General features: G+C 41.6%; 1 protein-coding gene across 1 annotated transcript; it reads right to left on the bottom strand.

Annotated features, from left to right (window-relative positions):
- Positions 1-109: 109 nt before the first annotated feature.
- On the bottom strand, positions 110-27,472 carry LOC119746524 (homeobox protein MOX-1-like). The gene is made up of 4 exons (XM_038223500.1): positions 26,856-27,472; positions 18,708-19,092; positions 7,353-7,528; positions 110-2,272 (listed from the first exon to the last, which is right to left on the bottom strand). The coding sequence occupies exons 1-4, from the start codon at positions 26,952-26,954 to the stop codon at positions 1,994-1,996; spliced, it is 939 nt and encodes a 312-aa protein (XP_038079428.1). The 5' UTR covers positions 26,955-27,472; the 3' UTR covers positions 110-1,993.

Here is a 27,472-nt window from a genome sequence, read left to right as displayed (position 1 = left end):
TCAACTTGTGATACTCGTTATTCCACTTACGAATATATTTGTTTTGACTAAAATTCCGGAGTAGGATATTCATGTCATTATGAATGATGTGCCCCCCCCAAAAAAAATATAACTTATATAAACATAATAAGGTGAATTGAGGTAAATAAAAATAATTCAATGAAGTATTACGCTTGGGATCGTATGTTACACATTTGTATTTTCTATGCTTAGTAGTGTATCCAAAAGGCAATTTCTGTACTAACTGAATAAATTGTAGAATGTGTTAAATTGTTTAAATTGGCCAACACTGGAGGGCGTCCCATAGGCAACCTGCATGGTCAAAGTCCCGTGCAAAAGGTTATCGGTAACCCATGACTTGGGAACCAAATATGGTTGCTCGTAAGTTAGTACACAGTGGAGAGCGGCGCTGCTGTTTGCTTTATAGTGAATTTCGAAGTATTACTTTTCTTAGTTTTGGAAATTGGGAACCCCCCCGCCCTTTCACTTGCAACTTGACCCATAGGCCTACTTGCTCATACCCGACTGTCTTGTACTTTTGGTGCCTTTTAAGTTAAAGATGTCCCGTGCTCTTCAAAAAATGGATCTTTTCCTCCTAACGAATTTCAATTTGTATGTTTTGTTTTAACGAAAAAAACTACTTAATACCAATTTTGGACGTCTGCAACCCTCTGAAAAGGAATTTCATTTTGCGCACAAATATGGACCTGCCGAATTATTGTCTGGCAGCCAAGAATTCGATTTTGGTAAAGAAATAATTTCATAACTAAAAGTTATTTTTTTCCTTCGATGTCTCATTCAAAAGTTATATTTGGGTTATATAATGGGTTATATTTCTGGGAAAATCGCAATTGGAAAAAAAAATCGAGGTGAAATTCGGAAATAGCACACGTGTTTAAACCCGAAACAGGCGTGACTTTTTAACTCCGTTTACACATGTACTTATGGCACAATGCATTTGAAAATACTGATTGTCATGAATCAAGTGCTGCACAACCTCCTTAAACACATGGTACTGATAAAATTAAATTAATGACTCTACATAAGACGAATCTTTGATAATTTGTACATCCAACAACACTTATCCTTTAGAATATACGATCACTTAGTGTCGGCAAAAGGCGCAACCTATATAGCCGCACATAGTATAAACTTACAGGCCTACCCTAAACGCCTTTGTTTCGTTGAGGTCGAAGTGCCCTCTTGCAGTTATTTGTTTTTCTCAAGACGTATGTACACTTTCCTTAGTGGTGCCAAAATGTAGACACAATGTAGTCTGGTGAGAATATTGAACTCCCAAACGGACTGCGTGGAAGTGATGAGCTTTACCACGTTTTCTTTAGGCCTAATTGCGACACAAAACTTATGGCGGCTGTTGCCACATGCACAGGAACCATCCATTTCCAATAATCATCCCCAACGAGTTTGTGGTAGAACATTAATGCTCCGATAAGTAACGAAACACCACATAAGTTTGTTGCTTCTCTGATTGGTCACATAACTCGCAACGTGGGTACCAGCAGGGCATGGGTGCGTCCACTTTTCCTCAAATCTGGGTGCAATGGTATGGTACCCGGCGGTAGGCCCTGCCTCGCGTAATATTGTCAGACGATGCAGTTTCGTGGACACAAGTTTACATATTGGTACTGCACAGGGTTTATACTTTCACCGGTGTTTTCACAAATTTCATGTTAAATCTGTCGTCGATAGAATGTGCAAAACCATAACTGGTTTGGCCATGTTTGAGTGGGTTGCTGCTCGGCACGATCACCGCTTATAGCAATAGGCCCTACCTGCTATAAGCGAAACACTTTTCAAAGCCAATGGCTCTAGTTTTTTTCCATCTGCAAAATGATAAAGCAGTTGAAGAATTTCTCCGACGGCGACAATCTAGTTTATTTACAGTCCTGCAGCTTCGCAGGGTTGGCGATACAGGTGATATAGGAAAGCGGCACATGTTTCCGACATGAGTCTGGCCCGCGGTCCCAGCACATCACTTGAAGTCCGTCTCGGGATTGCCGTAGCTGTCGGGCGGGCTCAGCCCTCCACTGTCCTCGTATCCGTTCATCTCGGGCGGGCTGCTGAGTCCGTTCCTAGACGTGATGACGTGGCCGGGCATGGTGGCTCCGCCGGCGGTGAGGGCGCTAGAGCTGCCTGGCGGTAGGCCCAGTTTGGCCTCCATGGCTTGCAGGCGTTTCTCGGCGAGGTCCTTTTCGCGGGCTCCCTTGCACCTCTTCCATTTCATGCGCCTATTCTGGAACCACACCTTGACCTTAAGAAAGGTGCAAAGCAGAGAATAACGTTACAGTTTTCAAAAGGTGTCAGTAGGCCCTGAAAGGACCATTTTCAAATCACCTGAAATGGTAAAAATGCAAGGGAACAGTACGTCACAGAACAATGACATTGCAAGGGCATTAACAATTATGACTTCTTATATGACAATTAATTGAATTTTTAAAACCGTTCACAGTGTTTACACTGAAGTTCTTTTCTTTCGTACGTATAGGCCCCACCTATGAATTAATGATTTGCCTTATATCTCTTGAGGGCTCCCTTTGCTTAAAGAGGGTTGGCAGACTAATAGCCGAAAAGGTGTTCACAATCAGATTTTCTGATCTGGTTCCAGGTACCTTTCAGCAAAAAGCTGACGGTCGTCTCTCTTAAAGTTTCCTAAGCTAATCAGCGATGAATCATCTTTTTTTCCCTCTGACGGAAAGAAATGTCTCGCCTGGGAAATTTCACGGGCGAGGCGCGAAAAGTATCGCCTGCAAATGCGCGTATTCGGTTACTATCAGACGTGCAGCGCTCACCTGATTACGGCTGCCCAGTTTGCGAGAACTTAATGGTGTGAATAAATCAAAGTTTCTCTTCCTTGGTGCCATAAATGTTTCAGGCGAAAACCGTCACCCGCGGAAAATTTGTAAAACATGTGGCAAAGGGCACGGGGAGTCACGTTTGGGGCCTAATTTCGGGGCTTCAAACTGCCTTCCACGCCGCCCGCACCGGACTCAAAGAATTGCAAGTGGTGAAGGAAGAACAACGGCTCGCAAGGAAAAAAACCCAACTCGTCCCCTCAAAATTGACGGAGGTTAAGCACGCCATGTCAGCCGTATCAGAGGAGAATGCTATAAATGCAGGCGATGTGACACTAATTCGGTGCAAGTAAGATTGATGGGCCGGGGATTCGGTCATTTCGACGGGCAGCTAACGCAGCGACGGCACGTAATGTTGCCGAGCCAGCGCCGACTGGCGAGGTGCGAATGAAGTTATTGGCTCCTCAAAGGACAAATAAGTCTTAGATTCTGTTACATAATTCCAACTCTTTCCTTAGTGTTAACTTCAGATAGCTAAAGTATTTTGGCTATTTTGCTCCTCCGACTAAACCATGTTTTCATATACCGCAATGACTGAACGCGCCAGTCTAGAAAAAGAAGGCACAGCTAAGTCCCACTGACTTCAAGCATGCAATAGGAAGTCATAATAAACGAATGAATTACTAAGATTTTCTTCATTATTATTCAATATATAATGGCATAGAAAGCTCATCTGATAAAAAGTTGCATGTCTGTGAGACCATTGATTGCTTCAAATCTCTACTTGTTGGTAAATAATAAATCTAATTTTCAGATGAAAAGAATACAACCAAAAATCTTCGTTTTCAAAATTCCCTCCAAATCGAAGACGAAACGCAGGCGGCTTAAAAATAATGCGCTATCCAAGCACATTTGAATAACACGTTACTGACATTCATCGAAATGAAACCTCTAAAATTACATCATTATATTGACTACAAACACAGCAAAATAAGTTCTCCGACCCATAACCTTCACGACGTTAACAAGGAGGCCTTTTCTTCAATAAAGAACAATAGGGTGTTGCGAAAAGTCCTCAAAGAAGACACATTTGGAATGGAAGACCGAAACCATGACACCGTCCACTAAACTTCGTTAAGCGAAACCTACAAAGCATGACCGTCTCTGAAAATGACGTCAATATTTTTGTCCTCGCATTTGTCTCTTCGGACCAATAACTGAACAAAGTACGACAAGTACGAGACGACTGCAATTAGTTGAAATTGTCGCCCAAGTTGCCAAACACGAATCGAAATGAAATTTCATCCACGCTTGTTTTCGTCTCTTCGGAGAGTCAACCCGATACAGATCGTCTCGCCCCGTTAATACAGACTATAATTTGACCAATTAAGTGTATCGGTAATGGCGCCGGCGGCACGGGCCCCGTAAAGGCAAGGAAACACGCCGTTGACCAAGAGCGTTTCCCCGGGGACGCAAGTCGCCCTTGCACGGTCTGCCTGCCGTTGTTAATGAACGACATAACAACATATGGCGGGGGCCTCGTGTCCCAAACGGCCGTGCGCGATCGGTTATGTCAGCGTTTAGCTAGCTGGCTTGCAGAGCGAACTTTTTGAGCTCAAGTCTTGTGCCTGGGCGTCTTGCATGACGAATGACACACTGAGGAGTGGTGGGCGCCAGCGGGCATGGATATGCCGTGAGTCACCAGATCCACAGATTACACCAGCACCATCTTAAGACAGAATTCTCCAAAGGATAACAACACTTGCATCCTTGCCATATTATATACCATGAACTTGACATTATGGAAGCCACGTGCACCCGACTGATATTACCAACATTGCTAGACAGAAACGAAAAGCTGGGTCGCATTAGACACAGTGAAATGCCGGAACAGTTGCCTAATCGTCCAGAGTGAAAACGCCGCCGACATTATTGCAACTTTCATACATCACTGCTTGTTTTAGCAATGACAAAAAGGTCCAAGAATGTCTGGCTCAAAAAGCTGCATTTTTCTTCCAAAAGAAATTGGTGGGTCATAAGTTTGGGAATATTATGCGAGTAACAAGTCCTGTCGTATTTCGACTGCGTCTCGCATGCTCGAGACAAACGTTGAGATTTTTGTTTTTACTTCTTTGGAATAAAATAAACAACACATACAGCAAAGTACTTAAGTAATAAAACACGTAATTTTACCCGTAATATCTTAAACAGACATAACCCGCTATTTTGAACAGCAAAGATGAAACATTATATCAAAATCTTAGTGTTAAACCGTCCGGGTGTCAATTCATTTGCATTGTTCAACTGCTCTATAAGTCTTTTAAACATCTTATTCTTTGGCAATCAGATTGGTACGTGATGCAAAAGCCACAGACAGGAAATCAAAGAAATCAAATTATTTTTTAAAAGTGTCCGACAACTTCCCTTTCTGATCTTTTGAAATGACCCCTGATATGATAACACGAATCACAATTAGGGCAAAAGTCGGACCGGGGCTCACTCATTCTCGCCATCTTGCAACGCCTTTGGCAAATTTGCGGCCAATCCCCCTTTCCAAATAAAAAACCATCTGATCCAATATCCTCATTTCGTTGGTGGAAAAAGGGGTCAGAATATAGGAAGTTAAACAGGGCCAACGAGGGGTAGTTATTTACGGGTTCACCTAAGCCAGCTTGATTCAATAATTCGACGTGATTAGACAAGTACCACTTGATGGCCAACGCAACAGTTTCTCAAATTGGAACCGCCGCGTGGAGGTCGCGGTGCGATGTTTTTCTCGTTGATCCCGACGACCCTAGAGCGGATGTGGTAGCGGGTGTTGAGCCCTGCTTCTTGTTACTGTTAGGGAGACAACCGAAGGGGGGGGGGGGGGGGGGGATTGGGAGACATGGACTGACTACGCCAGGTGTCTTCACGATTCAAAGTCATGCACCCTCTGATGTCGTTCCAATAGGGGACTGCATGTCACTGATACTACGAGCAGCCACGCCACATTATTGTAGAAAAAAATCATTCCGGTTCTTTCACAAACGTGAATGTAGGTAAACATGAAAATACACTTTCACTTGAAAACTGCAGATATTTTAGAACTAACAAAACAAAAAAAAACACAGTGAGTGGCCCAGCGGAAAACGAAACACGAATCAAAGTTGTCGCTGAACGGCGAAATCACCTCGTTCCTAGATTAGGCCTGATTGGTATACGAACGGACCTTGCGGCATTTAAATCACTGGTGACATTTCGGTGAACGATCATTTTTGCGCTCATTTTTAGGCGTCAATAATTAAAATGCTTCATAGTGCAAGGGATGCAATAATATCAATGCACTGTTTGTATCATCATGGAACCAGCGTATCATTCTCAAGTGTACAGTGCGTCTTAACAGCACTTCAAAAAGTAATTTGTTTAAAACGCAGTCATGAGAACCGGGCAACATCAGGCAAAGTTCACACGGTAAAGCTCTTAAACTTTGCCATGGCCAGAGCCGGTCGGCCTATCCCCCTCCCGATCCCCCTTCACCCCTCCACCGGAATTGCACTTTTTTGCTAATCAACGACGCTCGAGTAATAAAAAAAAACCTCAGCAGACGGTTGGCCGAGCTATATTATCGCGTCACAGCCGAAAAGGGATTATGAATGAGCTGGTGAAAGGCGGGAAAAACCCGGGGAAATTTGCCGCGAATGTTCTCACTGACTGATGGGGATCGAGCATGTAACTGAGCCAGAGCGTTAGGTGAAGTGTGGCCATTCCTTCTTTTGGCTATCCATGTTCATTTTTTCCTCTCTTTTTTCCGCTGATTGGATCTGTAAAAGTAGGATCCCGATGATCTGGGGATCATGACTTCAGACAAATGGCAATAGCATTAGGCCTAAGTGGGGTCCGGCGATATTGCAGAGACGGCTGGGCACCTCTGGTTATCAACGGCATGGATTAATTAAAAACGTCAAGCGATCTTCAACATAGGGCACCGGCCGGGAATCGAACCGGGGTCCATCGGAGGTGAAGGGCTATGGGAAATACCATGACGCTTACCTGACCACACATCAGTAATTACTTAGGTCTTAGGCCTATACGTCGCGAACAAATTGAATTCAAATTGAAATATATTCGTCAAATTCAATTTAGGCCTACTACAGTGAAATGAATGACGAGCAGTCGAAGGGTAGTTCAGGGGGAGGTTTAAGCATGTGTAAAAACTTAAGGGATTCTTTTCTTCTATTTTCCTCCCAAAAATTTCACCAATAAGCCAAAACTTTTAACACCTTCAATTCAATCCAGACTGCCCGACTATTGCTCTATTATGCAAACTTGTCAGTATTGTGACTGTGATCGTAAACAAATAGCATAATCGTATTTTCGTTTCAACAAAATAAATTATTTTAGTTGGTACCTTATACATTGTAGTTGATACAATATTGGTATCAAAAAGCATTGAGCAAAATCCAAAGGGAACTTCATGAAAGATGACGATAAAAATTGCCACCAAACTTTGAACAAACTTTTTGATGTGTAATCTTGCAATTTCCAAAGGGTATTTACCTGTCGTTCTGTTAAGTTGAGCGTGACCGCTATCTCGTATCTGCGCAAGCGCGTCAGGTAGTTGTGGTGGTTGAACTCGTTCTCAAGCTCCCGTATTTGGTCTTTGGTGAACGCCGTTCGTTCCTTGCGCGGCTTCGAGTTGAGGTCGAGTTTGTAGCACTGGTCGCTATTATTGCCTGGAGCAAACAAACAACAAACAAACGAATAAAATAAATTTCATTGGTTTGGAGATAATCTTACACCTGTAGAAAAGGGTGTTCGACCAATTACTGTCAATGATGTTCAAACTGCAAAACCAAAAATCTTCCCTTTTACGCAGATCTCTGTATTTTTCGTGATTTTGAAACATTTTGCGTGCGCATTTCTTTATCTTAATACAAGAGCTGTCGTTCCCTTTATATAAATTGCAATAGTTTTGCAAAAGAGGATTTGGCTACACAAACATGACAACTGGAAAACCCAATTTCCCCGGAAAAATACATATCATCATGATTATTTTGACATTAATTTCCACATTTTCTGTTCGCATTTGACGCTCTTTCATGGGATCTGCTCAATGTACTTTAAAAATGATACAGCTATTTGAAGCTCTCGTAAATTTTCAGAGAGCGTTCAGGCAACATTTAAAACCCTTGTGGGATTTTCCCAGTTCCATGTTAAAAAGTAGTTACCGCATTTTTAACAAGCCTTTGACAAGTAGAACAAAATTACTCCGGTGAAAGTGTTCGTCCCTCATGCGGCTTGCAGCGTCGCGGCTCGACAACTCGCAACACGCATCCCAAGAATGTTCAACTTGTGAAATATAATTTTAGTCCCATTCCCCAAAGAATTATTCCGGGGACAAAATGAGAGAAATCGGCGGGACGCCGTGAAACTCTGAAGGGAGCAGTAACCCGCCGTCAGTCAGGCAACACGGCACAGGTGCACCGGCCGACTACGGGGCCCGACACGGCCGTGCCCCGTCACTAACTAACAGCTGATACAACATGCCTAATGCTGTTACATCTGTGTGTGTTTCAACTCAGCCCAGGCCACTTTCTGACTATTAATCGGCTAAATACCTTTTATTGTTTTCACAGCGTCATAAACGGCGGTGTAAAAATTTAAGGGCACTGAGTAGCGAGTTGTGGGAGTTAAAAAAAAAACGAACGAGGACAGAGAAAATGGGAAGGTGAAAAATATGTACGCGGGGTGTTGGCAGTGGGCCGGTCGTGCGGTCTCGTGACGCGTGCCACACTGAAATTACTCAGTGTCGGCCGCGGTGTGTTTTGCCGAGTGTTTGTTTGGGTTATAATTTGTCCCAATTATTTTGGATACTGAGAAGCCAAATGATATGACGTTACCTCATTACATCATTAACTTGTTGGTGCGACAAGTTTCGGTTGTGTTGAATGTGCCGATTAGGTTTCTGCGGGTATAGCTTTCGCAAGTCGCTCGCGGGCACACACTCTTATGTCTTTCCCCCAAGATCGTGTCACCTACACGGCCGGACGTTTCGGCACTGGTTCTGTGAGAAATTTTCCGCTAAGGGAGATCCGGTTGTAGGTCAACACCGCCCTCAAAATCCTTTAACGGTGTTTGAAATCAAATTCACAAAGAAATCTATTTTACTCCACGCATTTGGGTCTTTTCACATGATCGTCGTTTTTAATGTAATTATCTCATGCAGTAGTTGGAATGTTTTGGCGTACGGTCCTGTGAAAAATGGCTGTATTACGCGTCGATTTGGGTTTGTATTTAAAAAAAAATTGACGGTTAATAAAATTTAAAATTGATGGAAAAAATCAACTTAGAACTAAAAATAAGGGGAGCAATCAGATTCTCACTTTCGTGTTGAGGGGAGCCTAGACAAATTCAAGGGCAGCTCTGGGGGAGGGGCCCAAAGGGGAAACGCCTCCAATCAAATTAAATAAGTAGAAGGGGTAAGGCCGGTTGGCACCGAAAATTTGGCTCTGAAATCACCCTTGGATAAATAGCAGCTCTTTAATGCACTGACAAATTCTCAGTTGAGTATTTTGCTGCCTATTTTTACAAGCGTTAGAAATTCGACCCGAGATTCTACTTTTCTGTTCGCTCAAAATCTGAGGTAAACAATGGAACGGGTTAACAGTACAGTTTTAAATAAATTTAAGAATTCGTTGCGGCAGAGAGATCGGCAGCGGCCCCACAGCCATCCACGCGTGGGCGACCTCGACCCAGGGCCCCCATGATAATTACCAAACACGACGCGCTGGCAAAATGCTCGTCCGCCATGTGTGTGTGCACTATTTACAGATATGATCCAGTGGAGAAACGTGGTACAAAACACACACACACATGGCCTGCCTAGACGTTTATTGCGGGGTGCTGAAACGCCGCCACTCACCCATGACCATTTCTGTGACTCTTACCAGCTAGATTTGATACAGAAAGCCTCTGACATATTATAAAACGATTGAGGTACATGTTGCAGTGAGTTTTGAGGCATTTCAGTACAATGCGAGGGGCTGCATTGAGAACTGACGGGTAGGCGACATTTTTGCTTCTTTTTTAAGGACATGATCCAAAACGTATTCTTGTGTCTTTCATCTTTATTTAGAATAAACATTATAGAAAAAGATATTAACAGTCAAAACGCTTGCATTTTCGTTTAGAATAGAAATAAAATATATATATCTACCTTAAAAAAAATGACAAAACTGTATAAAGTTAAACAAGCTGATGAGTGCATATAATAGCAATACGGTTTGCTTTTTTATGTTTAAAAGTCGCTTCAAAAGCTTGAAATTTACCACACACAGAATATTTCGCAGACACGTACCAGTATTTATCGGCTTTTCAAATCAAGAAGTCAACCATGTACATGTACATCAACTATACGTCTTCAGTTCACGGGAATTATAATGAACAATAGCTCTTCTTAAAAAATCAGTACCTTCGAATAATTGTAGTTAAAACAAATTCTTATTTCAAAAGATAATTATTCGGGCGTTCTTCGATGTTAACGGAAGAGGAACAGTGGCTTGCAACGTACAAAGGCTATAATGGTCGGATGTACTTTGCGAGATAAATCCCCCATACGCGGTGGGGTGGTACATGATACGCACATACTACCAGAGCTAACGAGAGGTCACGATACGAAATATCGTGAAACAATAAATTCACTTTCTGGGTATTATGATTTATCTGCAGGTCCAGCGTGGGGCTGCGAGCCCATACGGCTCTCTGTCTCCCAGACTCGGGAGATTTGGGCGGATGTTATTAATATTATCAATTTCCTATGAAAGATATCGAAGGGGACGCACACACCTGGTGGCGATGAAATAGGGGAGGGACTCTCTGACCCTGAAAGATATCATTTTGTTCTGACCAATCCAGCTGATTTCTTTGTTTTGGGGAAACCTCTGTCAGTAAAAGATCAACAAAGCACAAACAGGGCACAAACAAAGCATCGTCGGAAAAGTGATGGCCTTGCAATAGATGGGAAAAAAATACTTCTAGTTCCTTTCCATTGCACAAAAAATACCATCATTCAGTACTGTTATTGGATACAGCTTACAGAGAACATGACTGAAACGTCTATTGCTGACGCAAATCACACTTTTCATTTGTTTTCCTATAACATTAGCAAAACGTGTACAGAAATCTCCTTTTCCTAAGCTAGAGAAATTCTGGAGATTTACCGGACTAGTCTCTGGCTCCAGTCGCCTTTCTATTGCAAAGAACCTCGTCCCCTTTTTTACGGTAAAGCTTTTCCCCCCAACATCTGACGGTGTTGACAACAACTTGCTCTCCGCGCAATTTCATTACGATTTGACAGAAGGTCAGCGAGGTTATCTCCAAAACCGAGGAACTCTCAAATTGGCAGAGACACAACGTCGACATTTTCGGTGAAGCGAACATCTGTGGGTTTAGATGGTGGCAGCAAATGCCCATATTTCCCCGTATACGTGGTTTTTGGGCTGCTTTTTTATACCACTGGGAAAACTACAACCACCCGACGATTGTTGCATGTATTAACATTTTCTCAAAACCCCTGGATCGCATATAGCGTAGAGTGTCTATACCATACTTTATCGTGCAATGCACAGAGTTATAAGAACTGTTTTTATCATTGACTCTGAATTGGAGTCAAGCGATTTCGCTGCTCCTTGTAATTTGCGTATGATTGCTGGTCTCACGGCAATTCTCGCGAGATTTTGAATGGTAAACAACAGAGGACGGAACTAGCGCATGTTTTGTGCTTTCTTGGGATGTCAAGACACTGTAAACATTTCTCTATAATATAAACTCTAAATACCTTCTTATGCGGATTCAAAATGTGTAATATACCAATGCAATAATGTACATTGTATGTCAGAAAAATATCAGCGTTTATATGTGTACTTCTTGCCCGCGTAGGAAATAGTGATCCTAGCCTAAACACATGCGGATAAAAAACTAGCGGTGTCATTTTTCGGCGCACCCCGGCTAATTTCGCCCCAGGCACGACTCTGACCGATTTCATTTTTCACCCCCTCAAAAATTCACTTTCGTTTCCAACCATATTTTTCTCCCTTGCCTCGAGATTAACCACAAGACAGATGCCTGGTAGGATTTGTTCCCAATCGTCTGTCATCGAGGATTAACCCACAGGTTTATTTGGCAGTGTACATAGCAACTCGAGCTCCCCAAAAGGTTCAGTTCGACCGAGCCTTCCAAGTTTTTTTTAAGGCCTGCATCGGAGTGCGATTTGACGCGGGCCCCATGAGTGGGCCGTCCGTCTGACACACACTCGCCCGAGAATCGGCCGTACACCACGGCCCATGTGTTGGTGGGATTACGCTGGCTTCGTCTCGTCTCGGTCTTTAAGTCCGTAATAGGGGTATCCCTTGTGTACAGAAGCCGTGTGGTGTCACTGATGCCATTGCTCAAAATATAACCCGTGTTTACCATTTTTACACTCCTTCCCATGATAACATACAATGTGAAAACAATCTGGTATAAAGGGCCTATACCTATCTCGATATAACGTTTCTTCAATACTCAAAATTGAATATTTTTTTTTAATACCAAGGCAACATTGTTACATTAATTTTGAGTTTATATCAAAGCTCCACCAGTTATATCATAATCCTCACTTAAATATGAACGATGATGCGGTATGCTTCTTCTGAGTTGACACTACTGGGAAAATAGTTTGAGGGCCAAAATATCAGGTTTTGTAAGAGTCATATTACGAATATCGTCACTCTAATAAAATGTCCTGGGTCAGATTTGACCTGAATTTCAGGTCATATATGACTTGACACATTTCCAGATCAAATGACTGTTTTTCAAGTCAAATTGACACTATTCTGGGTCATTTCTGACCTGACACATTTCCGGGTCAAAATGACTGTTTTCCAAGTCAAAATGATACTATTGTGCGTCATTTTTGACCTGACACATTTCCAGGTCAAAATGACGGTTTTTAAAGTCAAAATGACACTATTCTGTGTCATTTTTTACCCGAAAAATTTCATTTTGACCCAGAAAAGTGTCATTTTAACCTGGTAAGATGTCAGGTCAAATTTTGACCTGAAATCCAGGTCAAATCTGACCAGGGATTTTTTAGAGTGTACGTCTCGCATGAAGACATGCAGCCAACTGCATAAAGTGGGTTGTTTATTTTCTGGTCTAATTTCGCATTTTGTGACTTTTAGTCTCAATTGGGTAACTCTTATAACTGTTAACAATTGATAACAAATTAAAGTGATCAATATTACGTCGACGTGAACATATTAGAAGAATGGACTTTTTTACACATTTTGGTATTCGATTCTAACCACTGCATCAGCACGTTCCCAGTGCAGCGACATCAGTGTATGTCATCCGTGTGTCTGGTAGACATTATACCTGGGCTATCCATTACAACATTCTGAATGTGGTAATTGACATGTGATCACCGTGACATTGTCCCTGCCTACTCAAGAGGAAGAGACATTGTTCACTCATGTATACAATCAACTGGCAACTTAAAAAAACACACCAGGAAACCAAACAAGGGAAGCCTAATAAAGCTGGTCACAGAGCACACAAAATCCGATTCAATACGGGCGATTCACAATAGTACGCCTTCAAGAGTTTGCAACGCGTTGGCCAATCACAATGCGCGAAATCAGTCGACCTTTTCCAAACGCGCATTGGGTCGACCGATTTTGCGCATTATGATTGGCCAACACGTTGCAAACTCTTGGAGGCGCACTATTGTGAACCGACCGTATTGATTCAAAATGGTTCAAACACACGTAGAACATACCCATAATGCGTAGCAGCCATCTTGGAGGGCAATACTTTTGTTTTGCTGTGATATGCATGAGTGAAACTTTTGTGTATTCTTTGTTACTAGCGTTTCGTATAATAATAATATTCTTATATAGCGCCAAATCCTTCAAAATGACGTTCAAGGCGCTTAAGACACGAAGAACTTGAGACTTGACTTAATTTGTTATTGCCTACACGTGTCTCGTGAACGTACATGAAACAAGCGGCGCCAGACTAATGCACATGTGGTGTAGATGCTACGTGATGTAGGCCTACATGAATACGCGAACCTCCTGTGGCAATCAGTCAGTGATCTCACTGAATTAGGTAACCAGCCTAATTCACAAGTGACAGTCGTGTGCGTCAGTCAATTGGTGTATTAGGTGCAAAGAGGGATGGCATACACCTTATTCACGTGTCGGCCATATCAATTTGAAAGCGAGGTCAATTCGTCATTTTTGGAACTTGAGAAATAAAGTTTAATTGCAAGGAAATGAAATAAAGGTTCATTACAGATTAATACCAGTCCGCTCTAATGAATATTTGTGAATAAACACACACTAATGTTTAAAGCCACATTAAACAACAATTGTAAGTGAGGCGTGGGACGCAAAATAGTCTGGCATCATCATATTCAACAGTTTACAAGTTATAAAATAGATTCAGGGAACACGATCAAACATGGTTTCCTTGTGCATAATGTCTTGGCCGTCTGTGAGCAGCAAAACTCAGCCCGTTTTCGGCAAATTTTGTGTGCGTATGTCTCAGGTGGGACGCTTCGTCTTCTTCGTTTTTTTCTCTTTAAAACAACCGAATAGGATATGTGCTGTAGCCTACAGCATAAACCGTCAAGTGACATACATGCATAGTTCTTTGCGCACCTTTAACTGAGAGATTGACGAGTGATGCGTAGCCTAGATGTTTTGTTCTTTTCTCCCACATTTCATGCTGTAATTGGAGTGTTGTTTGTTGAAACGAGGTCCTGTGTATTTGTTCTTTGGTGTGACTGAACTCACAAACTCTTTTTGGGGGGCTTCTTTCGGATTTCATGCAAAGCACTTGACATGGCTGTGAACTGGACAAGTCTATTGAGTATTAGCAGACATTTATGATCCTTTCTCTGTTAAATGCACAGTAGAACCTATGGACCTTATTCGCGAGGAGGCCATTTTGTCGTGTTCCCTGAATGTATTTTGTAAATTGTGAACTGTTGAATGGGATGGTGCCAGACTATTTATGCATTCTAAACGTTAGGGTATGTTTGATCACAAATTTTAATTTATTCATCTGAGCAGACTGGTATTTATTTGTAACATACTTTCTGTCATTGCATTTATTTCTCTTCGTAAGTTCCCAAAAATGAAATTTTTACTTCGATTTTAATTTAATATGACCGACTCGCGCATAAAGTCCATAACCTAGCAGTTTCCAACATTAGGTACGCTTGTGTGCGTTCAGCTCAGCCAACATTAATATTAACGGTGTTGGACATGCATAACCGTTGGCCAAATTAAACCAGGTACAGCTTTGGTGTGTGTTCATGAGCATGTGTCACTGTTGTTCCCATCTATGTAAAATAACCTGATTATGTTATTTTCCTTCCCTAAAAAAATCAACCTAACTTGAACACAAGAGCAAGCACTGAAATATATCAATTGACAAATAAATATCTATGCACGCAAACAGAAACACGAATTGGACCCGTACCATTTTTTGTTTTATATACAAAAGGTATACCTCAGTAGTAAACAAAAATTGAAAGAAATCCGCGGAAAACAGTGACAGATTTACGACCAGGGATGCGTGTTTTGGAATCAGTTCATTCGCAGAGAGTGTCGGGGAAAGGTCCGGAGTTGAAGACACAGCGCAGGGTTACGGAGATACCCAGGGAGCCATATATTACTCCGTGATTCACGGCGGTACAGCACGGGCGAGACTTCGGCTCGCAGCCACGCTAACATTTCACCGCGGTCCGGAGAAGATTTAGGTTTCCCCGCTCGAGCACGGCCTGCTCGGGCGCCCGAGTCTCTAGCTCTGTTTGATATTCGCCACGGCTACTGCACTACTCGACGTTCTGTCCTTCGTCTTTGATTTGATTGCTACTGAGGCAATAAAAACGCCAAGAAAAGACGCGGGATTCTGAAAAAGAACACTCTCCAGTGAACACCTTTGCTTCGCGCCAAGATGCCAGAAACGTAAAGCAAGTCATGAGGAATCCCCCACCCCACAAACAAAATCGTGCTGATTTCTTGGTCTGCATTTTATTGAGGCCGACCTGTCATAAATCATGAAGTAACACAAAGCAGGAATGAAAGTGAAACGAATGGAATTTCTTCAAGACAAGCTTTAGATGCTGCATAATATCGCCATTCACAATGAACCACAACGAGAAGTGTTACACGAACGACGACTTGGGAAAGACTAATTTTGATGTTGACACGAATCACAAAACACAAACGCTATCACCCAAGATGGCGGCATGGAAGGCGAAATTTTCCAAGAATAAGCCGCAGAGAAGAGCACAGCACTATGCTTGGACATTTAATTCACCCTGTTATATGCGACACATTTTCCAATTATATTTATTAAAAAGATTATAGTGACTGGAAAAAGGCACACCTTGCAACCCAGCTTAAAGCAGTCAGCTGGGTGCAAGTTGGACTGTTTTCTCCTCAAACCTAATGGTTTGCTAAAGTGTACAGTTTAACAACTGCTAGGTCAGGTTTATCCCGAATCTGATTCCAATTTGCTCAGTCCTTTTCCGGGTAAAATTGACACTTTGGGGGGTCAAAATGACCTAGAAAATGCCATTTTGGTCCCCAAAAGGAATCATATTTGACCCGGAAAAGGACTGTGCAAATTTGGATTCAGATTTTTTAGAGTGTAACCATTAAAACTGCTTTGTAATTATGTACCGATTTCCACTTTCTTGACGAAAAAAACAATATATAGATATTGTCGGAGTGCTACCGTCAGAGGGCGCTTTAGTTATAAACAAACTGACATGGTTTGCAAAGCATGTGCACGAGTCGACTCTATAGCCACGGTGCACAGGGTCAGAGACCGATTCATGGATGTTCTCAGTCTACCTTTCCACATCACGAACCCCGTTAACAAGTCCGGATGTAAGGTAAATAAAATATGGATGCCACCATAGCCTGAGGTATCGACCTGGGCCTTTCTTTCGCCGACCCAATTCCATCATAATATCTGACCAAAAAAAAAATTGCCGTCAGAGGACACAGAAGAGGCATTTCAAGAGAGAAGCGCCCGGGGCGAGTCACGGCCAAGAACATCTGGTCCGTCTCTCCTTCTCATCGTCATCCACCATGAACGAGCGAAGGCGATGGAATGGGGGGGGGGGGGCATCCGAGATGTGAAGTTCAGGGTCTCCACTGACCCTTGTACTTTTGCTCGCCAAAAAATTACCAGTGCCGATTTGCACAGATGAAATGTCTGTTCTAGAGAGTGAGAAGGGGACTAGACATGGGAACGAAGTCAGAATTTGTGCCCTGCGTAGTTAAACAGGTCCGTGGCTGATATGAGTAGACTGAGGAACCAAATAAAATATTGTTATAGTCTGTACGATTTCATCATTCCAAAGCTTTCATATAAATGTGGGCATACCGAAGGCATGGGAGGCAATCGGTATTACTCAAGTCTCAACCCGTCCAACAGTAGTTGGATATTCACCACTTAAATTATACTTGGTTAAGACAAAATGTGAAAACTAATGTTATAGAAAAATTCATTCGTCAAAGTTTTGTTTTTGTTTTAAAATTAGGAACGTTCTTGTTTGGTTCGTAAGAATATTTTGTGTGCACAACTGTATTGATCGTGTCGAACTGACAATTTGAGGACTAAGACGGGTTTAACCGTAGAAATGCCATGTAATGAGCTTTCGATACGGTGACACCCTTTTTGAATATTTTCGTTTGAGATGCCTGATGAAACACTGCGTAAGTAAAATGTTAAGTATAATTGCCCTATGACACAATTAGAACAAATGTGGTGCAACCATCGCAACGATACACTTTAAAGTGGGATTGCAAACTGCGGGTTAATTGTTTTCAGGTTTCTTATATTTACACGACTGTAGATAATGATATCTGGAGGTTATGATAATTTCAATTTCCGAATTGAAGTTCATGTCGTGTGCTTTTATTCACCCTATAATTTATTGTTAAAACAAATTGGAAGACACGAACATTTTCAGAATGGACTTCTGCTTAAGGTTAGAGCTATCTCAACGATACAAAAGAGGGATTATGTCGAATATTTTACTGAAACAGTAAGTTTGAGAAGATCTCCGGAGCCTTTAAGTTTAGAATCCATTTTCGTATCGAGAGATTTGCATGTTTGTTTGGTATAGTGTAATGTTCTACGCCGTCCGTGATGGAGTTGTAACCGGTGGAGTCTCCAGAAGAGATCACCAGATGGTTTTGAACACGGTGAAACTATTCGCTGTAATCCCTTACACCAAACAGAAACAGTGGGAGGGATCGCTCCGTTTGACATGATATAAAGTACCTTTGGTGATAACACAGTACTTGTATAGTCTAGCTGTGGGTAGGGGCCGCCAGGGGTGGTGACTGTGCCCGGTACAGTGCCCCCACCCCTGGCTAAAATTGTCACCATGCCCCCTTGCCCCCTGAACATGCACGAGAGCTGGCGTTGACAGAATGCACTCGTACCCCGAGCAGAATGCACGCACATACCCGGCAGCATACCACGATTAACCAGGCAAAAAAAATGAATAGATGCACATGTAGTGGATTGATGAGGAGTTTCCTGCCAGTACCATGTAGGCCTGTCTCTTCGGTGAATTGTGTGTGGTTCGGAGAAGAACTGATTAAATCGACGTTTTGAACACTCCGGTTTGATCAACTTAAAGGGCGCAGTGTCCTCTGCATTACCGAAAAGATATACCACTCTTTCTTGCACGTGCAGTACCTCGATATCCGTTTAGGCTTCCCCGCAGTAATCTTTAGGTTGATGAATGAAATGATGAATAGGAACACGATGAAGAACAAATTAGTAATACCAACATAGAAAATGTATATCAATCATCAAATGAGGTGACATATTTACCCTTTTTGAGGTTTCCTTTTTCCATCGAGGCGTGGTCCTCACGACCGCCGTCCATCACCCCGTTATTCTGCCCCGTCGGGCTGGGTACCGACTCGGGTGACACGCTGCCTCCAACCTCGCCTCCTCCCGTCCCTCCTCCACGGACTTTACTCGCATCAACCAGCGCTGGTGAGGTAATAGTCAGATAGTCATTACGCGTGGTCGGGTGGCACATGGTCATGTTGCCTACCGTGTGCGAGGCGGAGATGCTCCCTGAGTGGTCGGCGGTGCTCGGCACGTGCACGCCGGGCCAGTCGTGTTGGAGTGAGTGGTACTGGCTGGTGGGCTGGTGGGACGGTTGGTAGGGCACACTGCCCAAGGGCAAGTAGGCACTCGTTAACCCTCGCTGTATGTCAAAAAGAGAGAAACTTGTTATGTTTCCGAGCTACAAGTGACCTTATATTCACGCATGTTTGGTAAACTTTGGTTTTGAACTTAATGCGATGATGCAAATAGATTATGCATTGGATTGTGCTACATCGTGGATTGATGTCAATGTATTAAAAGACAATAATTTAGGGATACATTTTGAGAGAAATATACTTTCCAGGTTTTGGTCCAAAGGTAAATTCATTTTGAAGTCGGGGCACAAAGACAAAGAAGACAAACTAATGAAAATAATTAAATTAATGAGCATCACACTGAGTATTTAAGTGCAAAGTTTATTAACGAGAAAAGAAATGTCACTCCTCACATTGATTCGTAAACCTCACTTAAAAAACTTTTAAAAAAATAACATTCAAAGCAATAGCAAGACATATATCAATACACATGACCATTTGCAAAACTTCTGTACGCAGCAAACGGGCGTACACAAGACAAAATTGTCATTTTGTAATTTTGTTACTTGATGATGCAAGCCACTATGATGTGCCTGAATGTTTTGTCGTACAAGTATAGGCTACATGTACATAAAAAAATACATCCCGCCTTAAATAGTCAAATATATTCTTTAACGCGGATGTATAGGCCCTAATGTTTTTTATTTCCCTTAAAACACCTAAAATATGCAGAAGAAAAGTCATAATTTTAATTTCCTTTTTCAGCGACAAGGTTCCGCATACGAACTTGGTCGTACATGACTACAACCAATTCCCAAGGCACCGTTCAATTGACGAGTTCTATAATTAGTCCACTTTGTCAGTGTCGCTAAATCATTCCATTAACGAGGCCTGAAAAAAAGGGAACTGTATAAGCCTAATTGCATTGGGCTGATAAGCAGAAAATGCCAATAAGAAAAGTTTAGTGAGACCTATAAAAAAAAGCTGGGAGCTATAGACACAAGCAATATGCTTCCCATTATAAGGTGGCAGTGTTCTTAGTTTGTAAGAGTTCAGAGGACATTAAAGGGCCCATGCAATGTAATTTTGTTAATGCAATCTTTGACAATACACCTTTGTGTCCCATTGATTTTAACCTCATTTTCAATTTTCGTTTTGCAATTTCAAGGTTATTTTGGTGCCTTTTTGGTTTTGTATGCTAATTAATGCGAATTTCCATATTCATGAGCAAACGAGTGATGCGATTTAGGCAGAAACCTCAGTATTTACAGCTACTTCTGCACCAAAAAAGGCCAGAATTTTGGATATTTTGCTGTACAGTCGAACATTTCGTTTTCTTTCAAAGTGATTCGTTGTGTCAGTAGGCCTACATGGCTTGGCGGTAAGCCAAAGAGCAAATTTTGTTTTCACAATTCTTTTTTCAATGAGTAAATTGTTGGGCTAACAATTTGAGCACAAAAACAGTAAACTGAACAGTGTCTTCCTAAAATGACGTCACAGCAACAGCGCCATCGGTTGTCCGGAAAAGCATGGACAATTTTAAAAGGTTAAACAAGTGCACTTTCAATAAAATTAACCAAAAATGGATGTCAAATAGTTTTCATACATTGAAGAGGAGGAGAAAGTCGCACAGAATATCTTCCCAAGAAAAATTCATTGCATGTACCCTTTAATTATATTTCGTGCATAAAGGTGTACAGAAATCAGTGATAAAGACCTAGCAACACATACAGGAAATATTCTGTAATGACAAGTAATCGGTGTCGATGAAATAACAACTTATGGTCACCTTAACTCATATCGCAGCTTTCAAGTTGATCTTACGGCAAAAAGCTGGGAACAAAGATAGATAATATCGAAGAACAACAACAGTGCGGGGGCTATTGTTCATTGATCTAGGTCGCCCTTGTTATTTCGACCTTGGTCTGGTGCCGGTAATATGCTCGCATGTTGTAGAATACATCCGGGGTCGCGTTCCGCGGCTCGCGTACTTTTTTCCTACACAAAAAAGCCGACCTTCGCGGTTGAAACACCAGACCAGATCTTCCTCCTACAAGCATTTAAAACAAAAATCCTAAAGCCAAGAATAACTGAATCGCCCACACTTGTACAGAGTAATGGTTTCCGGAGCGAGACTGTGAGATTTGTGAACGAACGTTGAGAGCTGTTGCGGAATGACAGAACGAAGAGAGGAAGACACCAGCGCCGGGAAGACTGGGAGATGGGATCGGGGAGGCCGCCGGACGCACGGGCTGCCGGTAGCCTGCACGCGAGATGAGCAAGAACTCACCCACACAAACAGACATGAGCTTGTACTGACCCGACACCAAAGTGGCAGTAATTCTCAAAGCTGTTATTTTCTTGTGCTAAAAACAATGAAAAAGCACTAAACCCTTTCTCAGAACATTATTGAGTTCAGATTCATTAATTGCTGGCTTGATGAGGGACATTTCGTTGTAACCATTTTGCGTTGCCCTGTACATGCAGTAACCGCAGGAAAAAAATCAAACGAGAAAATGCTAATTAATGAAGTCAGTGCTGACGTTAAATGAATGAGCCTACATTGCTGAAAATCTGGTTCTTATTTTGATGAGAAATAATGGAAGAGAAAGTTGCATTGATAGAAATTGCGGTAAACTGATAAAACGATGAGCATCAATAATGGCCATTTCTGAAATCCGGCTCCAGCATCAGGCCCGACACAGTAAGCTGCAGTATTGGATATTCATGACTGTACTTTCAAGGCTCGAAACCACAGCCACAGTCTCTCAGTTCAATCAAAATGCTTGACCTGTGTTACCTTGCCCACCGTTTTCTAAAAATGAGGACAGGATTTGATATCGATGATGGCAGCTGGACAACTCGGGCAAGGGTCGCTTTCCCCTCATTTCAAACACCACAAACAAAGACGCATCAGGTAACGATGCCATCTCCCTTTTGACAAGAAAATACCCCATTTCCCTAATGGGTGATGATGGAAAATCTTCAAGAGGCAAATCTTCCTCTCCTTTTTTTTCTGGAAATTATCTTTGATTCAATACTCTACAGGATATCATTCCAGTGCATGTTCGTTGCATAAAAGAAATGTTCAGCACAGTCTGACATTTCGAGTTAATGTTAATTATTGACAACTTCTATACCAAAACATGGACTTATGTTAAAAAGTGTTCTGAGATAAAATACGTTTATACTTGATTTTGCAATAAACATTTTGTGAATTTCAAATGATGTCCATACCCCTTTGAAGGTAATAGGTCTATATAGGCCTAATATAACATTTTGTTTTGCAGCAATTTGATAGATTTGGGGTTAGTATATTTTATTTATAGCAAGTATTGTTACACTGAGCCTGTTTAAAGTGTTGTGTTCATAGATGCTGGGAAAACCAAGAAAAGAATTGCTGTTCCTGTAGTCTGGTTCTCTGGCCCTACTTCAGGCGAAACAGAGCAATTTGTAGACGTCTGGGAATTGTCAGGTCAGGGAACCAGACTAGCTGGCTTGTACTCATTCACGGATGTACGTGTTAACAATTGCAAACAAAATGTGGACTAACTAGATTTGGTAAATGGGGCAGTATTTAAAAAAAAAGCAGTTTTCTCCAACGATGACCAGCCGATCACTAGAAATTAATACAAAAATTCCACTCATCTTGATTCTTGAAAATGACAGCCAAAATCAGGTGCCATGATTTCAAAGATGCTTGAGACTGTTATTCACTTACAGTCAACTTGAATCAAGTAAGGTATTTTATAATATTTGGTAGTTTTGTATTTTGATGCTTGCAAATGTATATTACCTTGAATGGTATATCCGCCCATTTCATGATCTATGACAACACAAGGTCGAGGGCAACTAGCATTTCCATTCATAATATGAAGAGATGCAATCACTCTTCCGGAGTTTCTCAAAATTGTGGTCAGTTATTATAAAGAGGAATTATAGTATGAATCATGCACAATATATATAACGGTTGCACAATATAATGGTTACACGGTTACTTAAAGGCATATGCATTGTAAGATCATTTTATATTTAGCCCAAAAGTAACCTACCGATTAGTACCGAATTATTATAAAAAAGCCTTACTTGGATAAAAGATCGTACTGGTACTGAACACCCCGTGAAATCATTCCGTCTGGCTTGCTGTCATTTAGATGAAATCAAGAAATGTTATACCGTGTGTAGGTGATTTTCTTCGATCAGTTGGAAATAAAGAGTGCTGTGGACGAAATTGTGTTTCGTGGCCAATAGGTCGTGCATGGTTTTTCACTGTTTTCTCCAAAAGTGTACTATCCACAGAGCTGAAATGTGATCCGGTTAGATTTAAACAATCGTCAACTCAGGATAGTTTCCAACACAGGTCGGGTGTTTTGTCATTTTGATAATTCATTATTTGTCACGTGTTGTATGTTGTAATTGGGCTTTATGGCAAAACATATGTGGTATATACTTTCATGAAAACTTTTACATTATCTTTGAAACTTCAGTGTAAACCGCAAGGTAAAAAAAGACAATATTAAAAGACCGCAAATCTAAGAACAATGTGTACAGTTACTAACTAGTACAGTACATAACAGGTTTAGACCTTGCCCAAAAAGTGCACCTTGAAGACAGTCCAGTAAAACACTTCAAAAGGTACCGTTTCGCGGGAATAAATTAACGTGAGACAATAAATCTTTTAAATAATAAAAATTTCATTCCGTCCGAGGCGCGCAAATGTCAGTGTCGTTTAGCGGCGGCGGGCCCGTGACGGGGCGGGACAAATGCGGTGAATGGCGACGTCGCGAACTCGGCCCGAGTTATAGGGTAAGAGGCGGTGTGAACTGTCGGTTCACGGGCAGGGAAATAAGTTGGTTTGGTGGTTGGTAAAAACCATGGTAAAATTTGTCGTAAACTGTCGATGTTAGCCAAGGCCGAGATCGGGGGAGAATTTGTGGGAAGCTCGTGGCCGCGAAATCAGTCGGTTTTACGATCACAATATTTAAATCAGCTTGATTATGCTTGAACTGATGGCAGAGTCGTGTTAAAAGGTGACTCAAGTAACAATGGACGGCTGAATTAAAGACTATCATTAAAGAGCGATCTAAAAGAAGAAACTAACAAAACAAAACGACAAGAATTGAAGAGACTACAAATTTCACCCGAAACAGGACATTTGTATTATTTTTTACCTGTATGTATCGGCTTGAACAGGGTCTAGTATAGTAATGTTTTTTACAGGTATATCGGCCAGAGACGTTCTTTTTATCTAACCATTTTGCTGATTTGCGGAGTTCGAAGTTTACTATCTCTGTATTCACTTACACTACAGTGCAAGTTTAACTTAAACACAACAAAATGTGATTCCATTCTCTCTGTATTGCTCTTAAACTTTGTACTAGCAATGTTCACACTTTTTCCCCTCTAAATATAGTTCGTTTTCAAAGTGCCTCAAATACGACCCAAAATAACCACAGGGGTTTATGTTTCCAAAGAATGTTTCACAAAAGTGCATTGTTTTGCGACATCGCAGCGGTTTTTTGATAACATCAACATCTCACCATCTCGTGATTGCAATCGATGGCATTTTCTTCTTTGTGTTTAACTCCAAAGAGGAAATAATTCTGGTTTCCTGAGCTCTATTTTATTCCCAACGTGCCTGCCCAGTGCTTCAAAAAAGGAAGCTACCCTCAATAGCTGAAAATTTGCCAACAAATGCGGTTATTTTGAGCAGGAATCGAGCGGATTATGACGCAAAATTCACGTGCAACTTTCGTAGGAAATCTGCTGGCTTAACCTTTTTTTTTATTTTACATACCTAACCCTACAGAAACTCATTGCGTAATAACGCCATTGAAACTGAAATTATTGATTAAAACTACAAGGAAACTCCACCAAATATTAAGCTCTACATTTAGTTTGTTTTCAAAACTAAATACCTAGCAATGGGAAGTGGACATTTTAGTGCAATGCATAATTTCTGGTATATTTTATCATAATCTACACCTTCAAAAATCTTACTTTTATTCTGTTACAGACAGAATGCCAACTAAGGTGTAAGTGGAAGGACACATAATGTAAACTTAGAAATCAAATGAAAGGGTAATGTCATCCTGCAATACATGATAGATACACAACTTGCTCAGGAACGTGTTTTCATTTTGATGCTCATTTGGAGGTTAAACGCTGCATACAGTGAATTCCTCCACCTACATGTATATTCATAACATTGACGCTGTATGTGCGATTGAAATACACTTTCAGTCGGGTTCCCCGGACTGCAATATGTACTTGTCAGATTCATTCCTTCGACACGAAGCCCAAGGGTAAAGCCTTCAACTTTATCAAGAGCACTTTTCAAATGAATTAGTTCCTGCCTCTCCGGTATTTTGCTTCTTGGTTTTCGTTCCCGGAGCAGGCCGCCTCGGTTGATTCGTGGGTCAATGTGAAGCAAACCACGGCCGAGGAGTCTAACCAGATGCAGCCCCATCGTGACAAAAACCCGTGACCCTGGCCCTGGACTTGAGAGTCCGACCAGAATGGAAACAAAACCGGAAACAAGATTTCTGAATAGGCCCAGAACCCGGGCACAGGATCATTGTATTTCCTGCAACTTAAACTGACAAGGTACTGGGTAGTGTGTCTTGTGATTGAATGGTGGGGGAGAAAAAGCAAAATAAGCCCTTGCTTTATTCGTCTAAATCCTTTCAAGACAAATTGGTAGCGAGACGAGAGACACGTAGACGCGGTGGAAACTAGCCAGTGAACCCCGCACCAACTTGTATCATTCCCTCCCTTAAAAATAAAAACACACGCTGTGTGTAATATCTAAAGTCACCGGAAAGTCAGGAAAGCACAAGTTATTATTCCGATGATGGAGATGAAATCTTAAGCTCGCAAACATCTGGTTTTGTGGTGTGGACGACTCGCCAGCCATGTCATATCACACAAAGTGCAGTGGATGGGCGATACGCGATATCATCACTACTGTGTTTCAGACACGGATTAATGAGCAGGTAATAATATCCGAGAAGAAGCCATGAACTACTACTACTACTATTACTACTTCTACTACTACTTATAATATTAAGACATGCTCTAATTATTTTGTACTCCTATATATATCCTTCATAATAGTACTCTGATACTTTTCACTAATAGTCTGAATACCGAGCTACGCCATAGCTTGCATTTTAGCCAAACTCCGTCTGCTATCGTTACTTTTATTTACAATAACATCATGTCACTTTAAATATTTGGCCCACACAGAACAATTTTTCCTTCTCAAAGTTCGCTCACTCCTTTTATTTCCGATGAATACGCCATTCTAAATTTAGACTTTAAATAACATCACTATTTGCAATGATTCATAATGAATACAGTATAGACATTTTCCTCTTGCAGTAACAATTCCTGAATTTGCTGGGTGCACATTCGTTCTAGTGCATCATTTTATGCCATGGCATAATATTGCAATGCCATTATAACACCTAAATGAAATGACACTGTAGGTATATTTAGCATATCTTCCTGTGGCAGTAATCACGGCTATGGCTTCGCAATGTGCATGGTGAAAAAATCTTGTTGGTGAATTAAATATTTTAGTAAAGTGTGTTACACTATATAAATATATGTATTGATTTAAGTTATACAGGAATATTATTTCTAACATGACTAATAATATTATTTGAGTGGGTGAGTGCACTAAGTACGTACAATGATAGTTTGATACATTTATCAACAATTAGTGCAAAACGCATTGTAATGTTAACCCCCCCCCCCCGAAAAAAAAAATGGATCGAAAAGAATGTTGCTTTTGTTTGCAATATAGATAGATAGAGATAATCACCTGGTAAGACGCATGTTGGAGTTGCGAGCTGGTGGACAAACCACCAGGGTAGTGGTGCAGGACTGGCGCCGTGCCGCCCCCGTACAGTGAGTGCTCCATCACGCTGCTCCACTAATTCATCCACGGAGTCCGCGGCCTCGCGATGGCAAAACCGATCGACAAACGGTTGCCCAGAAAAAGTCCGGAGAAGTCGCTTCGTTGGTCTCGCGGGGTCTCCACCGGTAAGGCAAGCCTTGGTTGGAAAAGATTTCTGCTGTCCAGTGCTGGCCTAAAATTGCTGGTAACAATGCAACCGTAAAATATGTCAACACAAGGATGTCAAAATGCAAGCACCCTTTGTGCGACTTAAAAAATATTGTTAATACAGTAACGCAAAGGGTTATGAAAGTACTTGAAATTTAGCGACGGTTCCTTTAGGACAAACGAGAGAAACTTAACGCGTTTTCAACTATCGAACCGGACATTTTGGACCATCATCATCATCATCATTAACGGTGGCAAAAGTGTGTCGCGGTATGGAGCTGTCCGTTTTACAACGATCCCTCTGTCTGTCGTGTTTACAGAAATATGCCTTCCATTCATGTAGTGCTGGCTGCTTTACCATAGCACCAGTTATA

Source organism: Patiria miniata, unplaced genomic scaffold (genome assembly GCF_015706575.1).
Source record: "Patiria miniata isolate m_02_andy unplaced genomic scaffold, ASM1570657v1 HiC_scaffold_7, whole genome shotgun sequence".
In the NCBI taxonomy this organism is placed as follows: Eukaryota; Metazoa; Echinodermata; class Asteroidea; order Valvatida; family Asterinidae; genus Patiria; species Patiria miniata.
This window is presented reverse-complemented; position numbering and strand designations above follow the sequence as displayed.